The following is a 16,985-nucleotide window of genomic DNA, read 5'->3' on the forward strand; positions in this document are numbered from 1 at the left end:
TTTTTTTTGTATTTTGAATTTTTTCAAATGAAAGTTTGACGGGGGTGGGTTAAGATTTTCTTTTCATTTTTTTCTTGTTTTTGTTTTTAACACAAATAACACTTGAACTCACTGCTTTTATTTAAAAAAATATAAAAGTATTTGGAGGAAAAGAAAACTCAGATCCTTTTCATAACCTGTCCTCAAGTGTAACACCATCAACAGTTTGGTGTGTAACATTTTAGATCTTTTTCCTTGCGGTTACATTAATGTATGTATGTTTACACAGGTCTTTTTAAAAATAGTTTTGTTTTTTGTTTTTGTTTTTTAACATAAACGGGATCATTCTGCATGTATTGTTCTGCATCTGTTTTTTACTCAGTAACATGTTAGGGGATCTTGTCATGTTATAAATTTATTCTTTTTAACCGCTGCATGATACTTGATTATTACAAATGGTGCTTTGTAACATCTTCAGCATCTCGATCTTCCTGTCCTTGTGTGTTTCCTCAGTGTAGAAACAGGGAATGGAATTGCTGGTCGTATGATAGGTTCATTTTAAACATAGCATTGGCTGCTGCTTCGTTGTACATCAGAAAGGGTTTATACCAATTATTCACCTGTGTCTGCCTTCTTATATCTAAATTTAGTATCATTAACTCCCGTACTTTTGCCAGAGGTAAAAAGTGTCTCATTTAAAAATTTGCATACCCCTGTTTACCGGTATTGTTCAATTTCTTTTATTTTTTTTAAATTTTTTTTATTTTAAAGAGTAAAACAAGGATAACATAATTATGGGGGGAGGCTTACCAAATTACAGACAGAGTGGTAGGAAATTATCAATGGTTATTGTTTTACATATTGTTATCTACATCTTTTTATGTTTTTATTGAGCTTTCTGTGAATTGATTATTTGTATCTGTAGTCACTGTTTTCTGTTCATTTTTTTTTTTTTACATTTTTCCTTAGTTTTAGGAATGCTTTATATATTGTGGCTATTAATTTCTAATTTTACATATATTTACGTAGAGGTTGGTTTTAACTCTGCTGTTTGGTCATACAAAACTTTATATTTTTATATAGTTAAATTCTTAAATCTTTTTCTTCAGGGTGTCTCTGGATTTTGCGTCTCATTAAGGAAGGCCACCTCTCTTCCAAGAGTATATACGTTTTTACAGTAATTTTTCATGGTGCTTCTAACTTTGCTTTTAATCGAATTTTCTGTATGATGTGAACTGCAGATCTATTTTAATTAGAATTTTCTAAATTGCAAGTGACCAAACCAGCTTAAGCTAGCGTAAGTGAAGAGTCCTTTTACTTAGCTGATGTCACTGTGCAGTCTGAGCCGCCCTTGTCTGGCAGAACTGGACCCCAGGTATCATGACTCTGTCTTCCTCTCTTTCCCTCTCACCTTTGGATCTGCATATGTTTATGTTTTAATTTCATTCTCTCCTAATACAGACAGGCTTTTTCCAAGTGGCAGGAAAGATGGCACCAGCAATTTATATTCATATCTTTTCAAGGTCTGTGACAGTATGAGTTGTTGGCTCTGAAGGCAAGGCCCCTACTCCTGCTCCAAATCAAAAGTCCTTGAGGAAGGAATTTGAGTGGCCTATCTTGGATCTATTGTTCTCATCCCTGTGGCCAGGGCAGGCAAGGTATTATGATTGATGACTCCAGCAAAGTATATGATTGGAGTGGGGTAGGAATGGTTTTCCAAATGAAGAGGGATTCTGTGAAGGTAGACTGCGTAAATGTCCACAACTCCAGCCTTCGATAGCGCAGCTCATACACATGCACTCTCATTGGATCCCGTGCATACCATTCAGAAATGCCTTTGTCTAACATAGTACACAGATCTCACCCACAACTAAAACTTCCAAACACCTCTGTCCCACAGTTACGCCCAGTAGTTGTCATTGTATCTTGACCTAAACCTAGCGTTTCTGTATGCTGCGCATTAGCTGTAACAGTTCTGGGTATACCTTGGTCTCATGATCTGAGAGCCAAGTTACGAATTTAACTTCCTACAACACTCGTTATTCTGATAGTGGAGGTGGTCTTTGATAAACCTGGGAGGATGGCGAGAGTGAGCAGTGGGAAGAGGATGAGATTTCCCCTTTGGAGGCCTTTCTGTGTTAGCAGCCCAATTCCTGCTGGCTTTGACTAGGTGCTGGGAATTGCTGTAGAGTTGAACAGTCATTCGTCCCAAATTGGCGGGTTTGGAGTTTTTTCTGGCAGCACTTGCCTGCAGGTTCGTAAGTACCTTGCTAGCTGCATAACTTGTGCCGGGTGTCCCCTGGGTAGGCCAGTAGCTCTAGCCTTCAGGTGAGTAGGCTGTGCGCCTGGCGTCCTTAAACCATGAGCTATAGAGACTAGGAGGGAGTGGATGTGTACTACGCTGCCGGTCGCAGCGATTCACTCCTTTTTAATAAGATGAATGCAGCCCTTGGGCCAAGGGTGTTCAGTAAAGACCTCTCCTTTGACTCCTGTTTTCTACCTGTCTTACTCTGGGGATGAATTTCTCCTTCTTATTCGCACTAAACAGAGCAAGTGGCACAGGATTGATTCTGGGCGGTATGAGTTGTTGGCTCTGAATGGAGGGGCTGCTTTTGAAAAGTTCTGCACTGTTCCTTTTTGTCTTCAGGAAATCCAGCTTGGACCAAGTGATGTCTCTGAAGTCCTTATTAGTGGGCATTACAGATGGTTGCGAGAAGTGGCAACCTTCAGCATCTTGACATAAAACTTCAGCCTGTGTAGAGTCATAATCTGAGACCCAAGAGATAATCACTGTCTGACCAACCTTACTTCCACACGTCCAGGGTTGCCAGCGTCCAGTCTGACAGGACGAGGCCCCCGGTCACCCCACTATATCTTCATTTATTCAGTGCCATAGTTTTGAGTCAAAATCTTCAAATACTCTACTAGATTATTAGGACTTTGTGGTTTTGACTGAAAGCCATTAACTTAATGAAGCAAAAAAGGAGCTTTATTGACACAATTGAAAAGAAGTACCTGGCCAGTGACAGCCAGGTGCACGATTGGATCCGGAAGCGGAGGTTGAAGTGTGTGTTCTGTCCCGCCTCCTCTCCCCGCTGTCTCCCTCACTCTCTTCTTCCTTCGCTGGGCTTACTGTTTCCTGTTAATGACATTTTTCTCCACGTGGGAGGAGGAGTAGCCAGCCCCTAATTTACACCCTTCCTGCTCACTAACAGAACAGAAACCCTTTCTCCCTGTCCTCATTCACAAATTGGAGTAGGGTGCTCGCTGGCTGAACGCATGGCGGTTCCCGGGACAGTCACTGTGGCAGGAAGGGGGTGCTCTGTCTGGCCACTTGGGTCCTGTTGTTGACCCCAAAGGCACGAGTTACTTTATTTATAGCCCTGGCAGAGTCATGATTAAAGTCTGTGTGGGGTGGGGTGGGGATTTCCCAAAGGAAAGAGGGTTTTGAAGTAGATTAAAGGAACAAATATTTACTAAATTGTCTACTCCCCTTAGAAGAAAAGTGCACAGCCAGTTTTCCAAAGCCCGTCTTTATCTCTACTCACTTAAAATGCCATCTTTGCAATACGTAATGTAGTAAATCCTTTGTCCTTTCATTTACACCAGTGCCACACTGTATTAATTTTTTTAAAGCTTTAAATTAGAAAAATAAAAAAGTAGATCTTGTTTAGCTGTTTGGCCAGTGGGAATTGAACAGTTTCAGTATGTCATAGACATTTTCAGCCAAAGTGAGTTTCATGGATATACAAAGCAGAAAGTGCTCCTGGGGTGTTGAATCACCTTAAAAAATTAAATTACTTGAAAATACTGAGAGATCTCTATTGTATTAAAAAGCTTACTTAGTTGATGTTTACATTAATAAGTTTACACAGATAACTTCTCTAGGGGAAAATTCACTTAGCACTTACGTTTATAAGGTCAAAACTATTAGGTACTTAAACAGAATTTCAGAGGAAAGCTTTCTAAAATTAATAATATCCTTTTAATAAAGAAATCCAAAGCCGGGCGTGGTGGCGCACACCTGTAATCCCAGCACTCGGGAGGCTGAGGCAGGAGGATCCTTGCGAGTTTGAGTCTGGCCTGGGCTCCAAAGTGAGCTCAAGGCCAGCCTGAACTGCATAGTGAGACCCTGTCTCAAAAAGACAAAAAAAATTGAATATGTAAAGTGACATTTTGAGTTATTATATTTGTTACTTGTAAATTTGTTCTAGCGCCTCCTGTCTTATAATAGATAAGTTTCAAAACATAACCTCACACATTTGTATTTTTTTGTAAAATAATGACTCACATAAGGTTCTGAAATGTTTTAAGTAAAACACTTAAGAATTAATGATATTTGCTTTGGCTATTCAAGGACCTTACCTGTTTGCTTTCTGGATCTTAGATGTACACCACGTAGGAGTTTTGGATAAATAAGACGCTGTTCTTACTTCCTCGTCGTCAGCAGTTACTCTGTGGCTTTTTCATTTCATAACAGGTGATTTCAGATCTGAGAAGTCTAATGGGGAGATGAGCGATCCTCTTGGAGCTGGGAGAGGAGCCTCTGGCTCCACTCGCATTATCACCCGATTGCGGAACCCAGACAGCAAACTTAGCCAGCTGAAGAGCCAGCAAGTAGCAGCTGCAGCCCATGAGGCAAATAAATTATTTAAGGAGGGCAAAGAGGTATGTTTTTTCTGTCAATATGAGTAATTCTAAGTGTACCTTTAAAATAAGGGTGGAAGCTAAGGACCTACTTTTGGATTGTATTTCTCCTGTTTGCAAGAGTGTAGTGGGCCATGCGGAGAAGGCGCAGCTTGTGTGTAACTGGCCTCGCACACGCCAGTCCGTGCGCAGAAGCGCTGGAAGGGGCTGAGGCAGCGTGACCGGTTTGTTGTATATAATTCTGAAAAGAGAAAGCCTTCTTTTCACGTGGAGTAATGAGTGGATTTTACGTGGGCTTTTGTAAAGAGCTACGGATTGTCCAACCTGCCACTAACAGGAGAGGGCTACCCTTCCCTTGACGGTGCAGCGCGGTGCCTAGGCTAGGGCAGCACAGCACCTCAGCTCTGGCTGTGAGCAAGAGGGTCCGAACCGGCCTCTATCTCTGTCCCTTTCCTCGCTGTGGGGACGGAATAGTGGCCATGCATGTGTCCCTCAAAGTTTTGAGTTACTTGCAGGGTAGATAAGCAAGAATATGCAGTGTTCTTTTTGTAGCATCAGACGAGGCACTTAAATCATTGGCTTTCTTCTGTTCTTTTTTGCTGAACTGAGGAGTGAACCCAGAGTCTTCACACGAAGCTACCTCTCCAGCTTTTCTTTCTTTTTCTTTTTAATGTTCTATTTAGGACTGTGTCTGAATTTGCAGTCCTCTCGCCAAAGTGCCCTGCCATGCCTGGCTTGCCGTTTGCTTTTAAACTGCTATTTGACTCTGACCCTCACTAAGATCTAGATATTTCTTTCACAGCAGCCTGGTTCACATATTCAGTAGCTTCTTGAAACAGCACATACATCACTACATCAGGACAGTTCTGACATTTCCTCTCATAGTCTATCTAGTCTATTTTATTTTTTGTTTGTTTTTTGAGACAGAGTCTCGCTGGCCTTCAACTCACTGTGTAGCCCAAGATGGCCTCGAATTTGCAGCAGTCCTGCTGCCTCAGCCTCTCAAGGGTTACAGGCATGTGCCACCACACCCAGCTGTTTATTTTTTAAGAAATTAAATAAGACTCGCTATTTATTTTATAATCCACTAAAAAGTGGGGACCAGCTTTTCAAAAACATCTTAAAGTATCCATGTGCTCTTATTATACTAAAGATAGAATGAAACAGGAGCAGAAAATGTATGTTTTAGGAGTATATTTTTAGATTATAGTACATGTAATCCTCTCTTGTTTTCTCTTAACAGTGCGTTAAGAACTTGATAGAATGGTAAATGAATAATACATAGTACACATACTTTCACGTATGTATTTGAGATTCATGGAAGTAAGAATTAGTGGGCTTGGAGATGTAGCCTACTGGTAAAATTCTTGCTAGCGTGCCCACAGCCCTGAGTCTGACCCCCACAATGAAAAAATCAGTTACTGAGTAGGGTCTTGACATACAATATTTAAGAAATACTAGTTTTTCTGTTTGCAGGCATGTCTTGGATGTTTAATTATGAGCAGCTTTCACTTTCAGCTTAGCATTTTAACTTCATACAGTTCAGTCATAAAATGTACTTGAACTTCTTTGGGATGTAAATTACAATTATTGAAAGACAGTTGATCAGACGATTTGCATCCTTGGCTGACTTATGAAATCTTTCTGTTTCCTTGCTCAGGTACTAGTAGTTAACTCTCAAGGAGAAATTTCACGGTTGAGCACCAAAAAGGAAGTGGTCATGAAAGGAAATATCAACAATTACTTTAAATTGGGTCAAGAAGGAAAGTATCGCGTCTACCATAACCAGTACTCCACCAATTCCTTTGCTTTGAATAAACACCAGCACAGGGAAGATCATGATAAGAGGAGGCACCTTGCACATAAATTCTGTTTGACTCCAGCAGGAGAGTTCAGGTGGAATGGTTCTGTGCACGGGTCCAAAGTCCTCACCATCTCTACTCTGAGACTCACCATCACTCAGCTAGAAAACAACATCCCTTCACCCTTTCTTCATCCCAATTGGGCTTCACACAGGTAAAAGGAAGGTTAACTTACTGCTGTAAATATACTGTGTACTTACAAAGCTATTACTGTAGGCATGCACCTGCATTTTAAATGTCATCACCAGTGGATTAAGTGAAATCACTTCGGTAGCAAACAGTGATCAAAGTAGAGTCACACGTGTGATTCTGAATTACTAAACCACCAGGAGCATTTGGATGATTTTTGGAAATCAGTCTTTATCCCTGGAATCCTGTAGGGACCAGAGTTTTAGAACATCATAGAAGGCATAGAAGGTAAAGGAATTGGGAAGCCTAAGCGATCTCTGGTATGTCTTGCAGTGTTTAAAATGTGAGGCTCTGTGAGCTAGAAACTGCCGAGAGCAGTGCAGTCCTACCTGCCATCCAGAGACATCTCTCACACGCACCCTAGGATGCAGTCATCGTAAATCACAACTGTTATGCTTTTAATTTAAGATGAACCAAATGGAGTAATTTCTTTTTTTCTGAAATATAGAGCAAATTGGATCAAGGCAGTTCAGATGTGTAGCAAGCCCAGGGAATTCGCATTGGCTTTAGCTATTTTGGAGTGTGCAGTTAAACCAGTTGTGATGCTACCAATATGGAGGGAGTCCTTAGGACATACCAGGTAAGCGGGTTCGGAGCCTTGGAAATGACCAACATGGGACTGTTTTTGTTTTGTTTTTTAAAAACTCCCAGTGGGTGAAAAATGAAAGTTAATGTGTTTAAGAGGTCGTATTAAAGACTTTTCTCTTTGTGGCTTCTCTTAGTTCTTTTTGTGATACAGAATTGTCAAGATTAAAAGAGGTGAGGTATATGAAAATAAAAGTAGTTTCAGAGTTAAAAAGCATGTTGATGAGTACGGTCGTGCTTGCCTGTAATCCCAGGTACTTGGGAGGTTCAGGCAAGAGGGGCACAAGTTTGGGGCCAATCTGGACAAATACAGAAACCCTGTCTCAAAATAAAGCGTGAGCATGTAGCTTGGTCTTAGAGTGTTTCCCTAACACGTACTAGGGTTTGAGTTCAGTCCCCAGTACTGGGAAGGAGGAAGGAAGGAAGAAAGGGAGGGAGAGAGGCAGGAAGGGAAAAGGGCATTTTCATTAGAATGGAAAGAGCACTCAGGATTTTTTTTTAATATTCTGGAATGTTCCAGGTACTATGCTAAAGAGCTCCCTTACAGTCTTGCATCCTTTTTAAGATTTCAGTTCCTGGCCAAAGATGATGCAGCTCTTAAGTAAACCCAGACCTGTGTAACTTTTTTTTCCCACAACAGATGATTTTTATTCTTTTTATTTTTATTTTTTTGGTATTGGGGATCAAACTCAGGACCGTGTGTTTGCCAGGCAGGCGCTTATGCTGCTGAGCTATATCCCTAGAACTGTGTAACTTGAACAGATGATTTTTTTAAAAAGATGACACATTTTGTAACTTGAAAAGTCCTAAAGGATTTTCTAAAAAACTCTATAGTCTTTTAGAAGTTATTATGACAAAACTAATGTACAGATATGAACAAAATGCAAATATTGTTAAAGAATATAAAACAGAACAATTCTACCATCACTTTAGTAGTGTTTACTCCAGTCATACAACCTTGTAAATTTTTTTTTCTTCCAGTATCAGGAATCGAACTCATGACCTTGCGCTTGCCAGGCAAGCGCTGTGCCGCTGAGCTAAATCCCCAGCCCCTAACCCTATAATTTTTAGAAGATAAAAATATTTTGCCTTACTTTTCACATCTGTTTTATTTTATAATAAAAACATTATTAAGAAAAATAAGTAGGGGCTTTGGATTTAGCTCAGTGGCACAGCGCCTGCCCAGCAAGCATAAGGTCGTGAGTTCAATTTCCAGTACTGGGAAAAAAAAAAAAAGAGAAATAAGTAGCCAAGGTTGGTGATGCACTCCTGTATTCCCAGCACTTGGGAGGCTGAGGCAAGAGGTTTGCTGAGAGTTCGAGGCCAGCCTCAGCAATATAGTGAGACTTTGCCTCAAAAAAAGGAACAATAAGACATGTAAGTTTATGCCCAACATTTTTTTAATCTGCTTCCAGTTTTCTTTAGTGAGTTCTCTGCGTAAATTTTTTTGTTGTTTTTTTGAGACAGGGCTTTGCTATGTAGTTCAAGCTGTCCTTAAACTCACTATGTAGCCCAGGCTGGCCTTGAACTCATGGCAGTCCTCCTGCCTCAGCCTCCCTAGTGCTGGGATTACAGGTGTGTGCCACCAAGCCTGGCTTTCCTACATAAATCTTATCCATTCTTTTCTCTTTTGTTCTTCCCCTTTTGAAGATAATTGCTGCTATCAAAGGTCTCCACAAGTGGAGGGGACTTAATCACCCTGTGGCTGTAAACCAGGATTAAGCGGGGTGTTACAGAAAGGTGCATCATGGTAGAAAAGAGCTGAGTGGGGTTTACTTTCATCAAGGTAGAGCCAGGAGAGAGTCAGAGACAGTGCTTCCCGCGTTTCTCTTGCGCCTCCTGCCATTCACCTCCTGATCTGCCCCTCAGATCATTCTGTTGTAATGTCCTCCCAATGCGTGACCCTCCTAACCCACGTGGAGCCTCATCTCTGGTGACACATGCTGCAGAGACGGGAGCTATGCTGAATGTTGTGGAGTAAAACTCCTGTACTCAGCCAGGCGTGGTGGTCCCAACACGCTAGAGGGCTGAGGAAGGAGAGTCACAGGTTCAAGCCCAGCCCAGGCAATAGAGTGACTTAGCAAAACCCTGTCTCAAAATAAAAAATAAAAGAGGGTGGACCTCAAAAAAAAAAAGAGGGTGGGATTTCGCTTAGCGTGAAGGCCCTGGGTTCAACTGCAGGACTACCAGAAAAACCCCACAAAAAACAGTAGTAACAGAACAAACTCCCATAATTAAATGTAAGTTAAAATTATTAAATTTTTGTTATCAAAATTATTAAATTTAAATTGTTGAATTATGAACTCTTGCGTAGATTTCAAATCTTGATCATTGTAGCAGGTGATGAAATTCAGAATTTTAAGTATCCAGATGTTTTTTTCTTTCCTGCTTTGTCATTGTGACTGTCTTCCAACATGTTCCTTAGATTTATAAAGTTATGTTGTAAATTATATTAATGTGATATCTGGTAATACATACGAAAGAACTCTTTAAATATGATGATGGGGTAGGACACTGGCTTTTTTTAAATTGAGGACCGTGATTCAAGGAAATTTGGAATTAGTAATAAGACTTCCACTTCTGCAGTAGTGTATGGTCAACCAGATAAGCAGTAAACTTCTAAAAATGATCCTGAGGAAAACTAGAAGTTTAAACTAACTTTTTATTCATGGAAGTGTTTAAATTGTGACTAACAAGGCTTCAAGAACTGGTATACCGAACATTAACAAAATTTTTTAAACAATGTAAGTTATGGCCTAGAGAGAAAAATTTCCTTTAATAAATAATGCATACGTAAGATTTTATGTAACATCTGTAACCTATAATGGATAATAATAAAACAAATGCCTGTGAATTTACCACCCAGTTTAAAAATAATGACATTATGATTGCATCAGCTTTTTGCTCATTACTTTGCCTCTCCTGAGAGATATTCACAAGTTTAAGGTTTGTGTTTTATTACCTGCTTCCTTTTACTACATAGTTTTATCACATATATGTATCAGTAAACTGTGAATGAGCCGGGCGTGGTGGCACATGCCAGTAATCCCAGCACTCAGGAGGCTGAGGCAGGAGGATCGTTGTGAGTTCGAGGCCAGCCTGGGCTACAGAGTGAGCCCAAGTCCAGCCTGAACTGCATAGTGAGACCCTGTCTCAAAAAAAAAACAAACAGCAGTGAATGGTTTTCTTTTGGTTTTGAGCCTTAGAATAATGTATTATTTTAGAAACCTTATTACATAGACTGGTTGAAAGGTATATTTATCATTTTGTTATACTGTAATCACGAAGAGTAGTGTCACAATATATTCAAGAACTATTACAGTTCAGTAGGACCAAAAAAAAAAGTCAAGCCATTTAATAGGAAACAAAAGGCCAAAGATATAAATATAATTCACTCACAAAAAGATGAAAATAACCAAGAAAAGTGAAGATACCTTAACCTCCCTGGTATTTTGGGAAATACACATTTAAATTAGGGGCGGCTATTGCACGTCGGTTATATTGACAAAAGTTTAGAATGTTGACCAAGATGGGAAGTACTAGGAAGACCTCTGATACATTTTTGATAACAGATCAAGAGCATAATGATTAGTGTAATCCCCACAGAGAACAGTTTTATTAAAAAGTTGAAAATGCAATTCTTGAGCTGGGTGTGGTGGCACACGCCTATAATCCCAGCACTCTGGGAGGCTGAGGCAGGAGGATCCTTGTGAGTTCCAGATCAGCCTGGGCTACAAAGTGAGTTCAAGGCCGGCCTGAACTGCATAGCCAGACCTTGTCTCAGAAAGACAAAAACAAAGGGGAAAAAAAGAAAGAAAGAAAAGAGAAAGTGCAGTTCTTCTATCTAATACCATAAAGTAATGCTTTCATACATACATTGTCCATAAGGAGACATAGAGAAGATGGTTCTTTTTGTTTTTGTTTTGAGACAGGCTCTCCCTGTGTAGTTCAAGCTGGCCTTAAACTAACCACTGGTATGTAGCCCAAGTTAGCCTTTAACTTGTGGCAATCCCACTGTCTCAGCCTCCCAAGGGCTGGAATTATAGGCATGTACCACCATGCATTATGATATTATTTTATAATCATGAAATTTGAAAAAATTCCCGTTATTCATAATCAAGTACATTTAAAAGTTGTCAGCATGGTCGAATCTCATACATGTAAAGTCAAAATATTTCCATCACTAAAATATATGTAGTATGATACCATTTGTGTAAAGGTTTAATGTATGTACAATAATATTGTCTAGGAATACAGACATTTATAGTAAACATTCAAAAAATTCAAGAGCAGTGTGCTTGAACCTTAAATACTCCTATGTAAAATATGATCACAGAGAAATCAAAATGGAAGCTAAAAACACATTTTGATCTAGATGTTCATGAGAGCATTACAGGTACTGAAATTTGTGGGCTGCATTTAAAGAGCTGCAGCTAGAAAGCCTTCAATGCGTGTGTTAGAAAATAAAAGCTGCAGATTAGTTAGCTAGGTGTACAGAGAGTCAGCCAAAACGAAGAGTGTGTTGAACATGTGGGTATCAAGAAAAAAAATTAGGAATACACAAATAATACTGAGAATACTCAAGGGGGCCTGCTGATCAGTATTTCTGATTTTCTTGCTAGTACTAGGGATTGTAAGCCTTCACAGGGTCCTCTTACGTAGTATTCAGGTCTCCCGTGTCCACAGAGAGATGACCCACCCTTCCGTCCTTTTTGGTGAAGGCTGGAACAGAGAGGCCACAGACCTCAGGCCTCGGACAGCAGGGCCTAGCCACACAGGCAGCGTTCCGGTTCTTTTTAGAGGAGAGGGGAGAACCAGGTGGTTTTAGAAGTGAGTCCTTCCAATTTTAGGATCCAGATAGTTCTGTCTAAACTCTTCCAGTGAAATAGAAAAGGAAGGAAATTTCTTGCGGATTACTATTTCTGTTAGAATGAAACTTGATAAAAATAGGCAAGAAGAAAACTGTGGCCCATCTCCTGTATTTGTTTGATTAATAATGTAGAGCAAATGGATGTGTGTGTAACAAATTTTAACTAAAACTTAGTAAATTTACCCAGGAACTAATTAAAATAGTAAACCACTGGTAAATTAGCTTCTCCCTAAGCATAGAAGACTTGCCCAGTTTTAGGAGATTATTAATAACATGGTATTTTGAGAGGTCAAAAAGAACTTTGTTCATCTTAGTAGATGTCATAAAGGTAACTTGTCCAAGTTCATTATTCATAGTTTAAAGAAAAAGTTCAATAGGAATATGTGAAGTCCTTTTTTTTATTTGGGTTTTTTTGTTTTTGTAAAGATGTGTTTCATTTTTTTTTTTTTTTTCCTGTACCGGGAATCGAACTTATGACCTTGCACTTGCCAGGCGGGTGCTGTGCCACTGAGCTAAATCCCTAGCCCTGCAAAGATGTATTTCAAACCAAATCATATTTTTCAGTGAATGCCCTGAAGCATTTCCGTTACCACCGGGTTGCTACAAAACAAGGATGTCCACTGGCACCACTTTCTAGAAAATACCAATCCAGTTTGCCAAGAAAGATGAAATATATAAATATTGGCAAGATACAGACAGGGTTATTATTATGTAGTCGATGCAGTTGTATACTTAAGAATCCCCCAGAACTAAAAAACTATCAGGAAGAGTATGAAAATTAAATAAGGTGGTAACATATTAAACAGCAACGTTCATGTACACCAACAATAACCATGATTAAAATTTGGGTGGAGTTCTGAATTAAAATAAACAGCACATTAATTTTGTTCCTACTGACCCCCTATAGCAAAGGGATTTTTCCCCCATCTGTGCTGGGGATTGAACCTAGGGCCGAGGGTGTGCTAGATAAGTGCTCTACCGCTTAGCCACTTAGCTTAGCCACTTAGCCGTACATCCATACCCTCAAGGTATTTTTTAAAGTTGTAAACCTACAGGGGCTGGGGGGCAGGAACATGGTGGAAGCAGTGATGTCGGTGGACAAATGGTAACCTACTCCAAAAAGCCAAATCCCAAGTGAGAATGTTCCCAGGTTACACGACACAACCCTCAGAGAGGATAAAATCCCGAAGTCCAGAGCAATTCGTTTTGACTCCTGTCTTTGTAGGAGACCTATTTTGCCCTGTAATCTGCCATATACCCTGGTTGTGAGGAGTCCTCTATCTCCCTCGGCTTGCCAGTAATCACCCGCTGACTTGTGAAAAGAGACTCTTGAAAGCTGTAGTCAGACGCTGACCCCAAATTAAGTTTGTTTTCCTATAGACTTTAATAGTGACAGTATTGCTCTTTTGCTCATGCAACTGAGTTTGTGCTTGCTACTAAGTTTTCAAAAGCCAGACTTTTTATCATTTGAGATAGAAACACACCGAGGTAATAAAACTATAAGCAAAAGCAAGAGAATGATGAACACAAATGTCATAGTAATAATTGCTCCCCAGTGGGACACATAAGCTTTATTGTTAAAGTTCAATTTCTTTGTTTTGTTTTTTTTTGTGTGTTTTCTGGTACTGGGAATCGAACTCACGACCTTGCGCTTGCCAGCCAGGCGCTGTGCCACTGAGCTAAATCCCCAACCCCTCAATTTCTTAACTTTATTTTATGTTATCTTTTTGTAATGTAGCACTCTTTTTTTTTTTTTTTTTTTTTTTTTTTGGTACTGGGAATCAAACTCAGGACCTTGTGCTTGCCAGGCAGTCACTGCCATTGAGCCGTCTTCCTAGCCCTTATGTTATCTTTTTAAAAAATATTACAGTGAGAGAAAAAGTCTCAGAAATGGTAACAACAAAACCCTTAAACACCTGGGGATAAACTTAGAACTGAAGAAGTGCTCAGAACTGTGTAAGGCAGTCTTTGAGGGTACTTCGCCTGGTGAATAGGATTTGGTCCTCTGGGTCTGTGGGAGGCGTGACCAAAGTGGTGATGCTATTTCATCTAGGAAGGTTAGTGTGCAAGAGCAGCCACAAGTGGAAGTGGACGTTCAGAGTATGTATTAGCATATTTTGAAGCTACGATGATCCAAATAATTGGTCCTACTGAAGAAGTGGGGCAGTGAAATAGAATAGGGAATTCAGAAATAGACCTAGACTCACCTGGGAATATAGCTGTGGTACCATCGCCCATCAGAAAGCAAAAAGGGAGTGCTTGGGGAAAGTAGCTCTCAGAGCCCTGCGTCATTTATTTATTTGGTACCAGGAACTGAACTCAGGACCTCGAGCTGGCCAGGCAGGCCCCCCGCCACTCAGCCGCACCCCCGTGCTTAGATCCCTACTTCAGCAAAAGCATTCAGACCAAGGTAGATTAAAATAATAAATAACTAAAATCCTAAAAACAAAACTACGATAAGAAAGCATGAATTAATTTATATTTTTGTTGTGATACTTTCTTTTTAAACAGATTTAATACCAGATGTCATAGAGGAGAAAAGTGGATACATGTATTTAAAATTCTGAGTGGAAAAATATTATTATCAAACTCAAAAGACAGATGACAAACTGAGGAAAAATATTTGCACCACAAATGGAAATTTTCCCTAATTGACAGAGATCTTGTATAAATGAAAAGGACTAATAGTCCAATACAAACAAGACAAAGGATTTGAGCAGATATTGTGCAGAAAAATAAATATGAAAGGCCAGTAAACGTAAAAAAATTTCTCTCATAATTAAAGAACAGTGGGATAGTTTTTTGTTTTTTGTTGTTTTTTTTAGCTCAGTTGGCCTAACAGTTTGGAAGTTCGTTACTATTATAACTTGCAGTTTGGGTCGCAGGTGGCTTTGCGGTGATGGTGTTGTGAAGCGCCCATTCTGAGGAGCGGGGGGCACTGTGAGCGTGGACGAGAACTGAGACCAAGCAGGAGAACTCCTGGTCTCAGCTGTCCCGTCACCAAGGAACAGAGGGCTGCTCCCCGGGTGTACCATGGAAGACATAAAACGTTACTTATTGTATCTTTAGTGTAAAGCTGCACGACAGAATCCTGAGTGGTGCGTGGAGGTTAGAGCAGAGATGAGGCCTAGTCCGTCACCTGGTGTAGCTCTCAGGGACTGTGGGTGTGGGGAAGGGAAACCTGCCACCAGCCAGAGGCCACAGTACCAGCCTCGTGAGGCTTCCTTCTGGGACCTTGAGGCTACCGGTGACCGATCTCTGTCCATAAAAACAGAGCTGAACTGCCAAGCTCCCCTGTGTGGGCCATCTTGACCCCGTAAGAATTATCGTAGTGGCAGTGGGAACAACGGAGTTGTACCCAGGGGTTGCCACAGATTAGCTGTAACACCACCTCACTGGCCTGGAAGCCCAGGCAGAGTGAGCCTTTGTACTTGCCAGTGAGAAAGGGCCTTGTGGGCAGACACCGAGGGCCCGAACGGAGCACGCTGCTGAGCTGTGAGCTCCCAGAGTGTCACTGTACTCCTGGCTAAGCCAGCGAAGGTGGTCCTGTCCCTGTGCTTCTGTCGAAGGCCTGGACCAGGCCTTCGAGGGTCGTGACCCCCAGGCCCTGAGACCTAGTGCTTGGGCTTGTGTTGCTCCTCACACGAGGCACTGCTTGCTCCGGGGCTTGCTTCACTCCCCACCTCCAGGAGTATTGGCACAAGGTTGATGTTTGAACTAGTAAGTTAGTTCCCGGTTAGAATCCGTCCCCATTCTCTTTCCATCAATTTCAGAGAACTTCAGGAACCTTATGGGGAAGTTCGCTATGCAAATTGTCAACAGTTAATAGGTGTGAGCGCCTCCCCTGGAGGAGGCTGTGTACGGAGCTGCTCTAATCACAAGTATACAAAACCGTAAGGGGGAAGAGGGAGGAAGAGCGACAGAGGGAGGGTTTACTGGGAAACAGAGATAAAGGCATTACATCCCTCCCACATCTTCGCAGCACCACTACCTCAAGTTGACAAGTGGTCTCCATCAGTTCCGCAGAGCTCTGCCTGAGAAACTGAGTACATCCGGTTTGGGCGGGGTGAAAGCGGTTCTAGCTCCTGTTTGTGTCTTGGTTCATGCCTCTTTTTATGGGAAGCGCCACTATTCGTATAAAACCTAGTCTAAGCTAAAGTTTGATCTCCCACTCCTGGTATTTGTTTTCCTGCCTGGTAGTAGGTTATGACCTGTACCTTATCTCTAATGATTGAAATGATTATAGAACTCTTTCCTGACCCCTCCTCTTAACCAGAAGGGAAAGACACACGGACTTCTTTTTCGGTGGCTATTGAAAGCCAGGATGCTGTTAGTGAGCCCTGTGAGGTCTTTTGAATCTGCATTGCTAATGAGAAAGAATCAGAAGTAAAACAAAAGCTTTGGATCTGTTTGTCTTTATGGTATGGAAAAAATTCTGGAAATAAAGTATCCTTTACTAGGGGACTGGTCCGATAAATTACAGGCTGCGCATGAGTGGCATATTTCTTAGATTGTGAAGCAAGATCTTTGTATTCTGGTATGGAAAGATCTCCTACTACAGTTACTGATGGGTTAAGCACTGGTTCTGTGTACACTGTCGGTACCCTGTGTGGAAATGGGAAATGGACAAGCTAAGGAAATGTATGTGTATGAAGCGTTGCGGGAATGAAATACAAGCGCATTTCTTTTGGGGAGACGTATGGGTAGGATAGCATTTTTTATTTTTGCTGTTTTCTACTCTCTGTTCCTGTTGTGGAACTGTACGTCTGCTTCTTGTCCGTTGGTAATGTCTGGGTGATGGGGTGGTAACTAACCACTCTTTGGTTTTGTTTCTGATTTTCAGTATTATATTT

General features: G+C 40.9%; 1 protein-coding gene across 11 annotated transcripts in view; it reads left to right on the plus strand.

Annotated features, from left to right (window-relative positions):
• Nucleotides 1–16,985, plus strand: part of Bptf (bromodomain PHD finger transcription factor) — a gene marked incomplete at its 5' end in the record, with an annotated part of 97,936 nt that overhangs the window by 28,684 nt on the left and 52,267 nt on the right. For all 11 annotated transcript variants that reach the window (XM_013503185.1, XM_013503188.1, XM_013503193.1 and 8 more), the window contains 3 exon segments: nucleotides 4,460–4,647; nucleotides 6,287–6,642; nucleotides 7,126–7,257. In XM_013503185.1, coding sequence (XP_013358639.1) covers nucleotides 4,460–4,647; nucleotides 6,287–6,642; nucleotides 7,126–7,257 — 676 coding nt within the window.

The sequence above is a fragment of the Chinchilla lanigera genome, unplaced genomic scaffold, assembly GCF_000276665.1.
Source record: "Chinchilla lanigera isolate Chin_1 unplaced genomic scaffold, ChiLan1.0 scaffold00077, whole genome shotgun sequence".
NCBI lineage: Eukaryota > Metazoa > Chordata > Mammalia > Rodentia > Chinchillidae > Chinchilla > Chinchilla lanigera.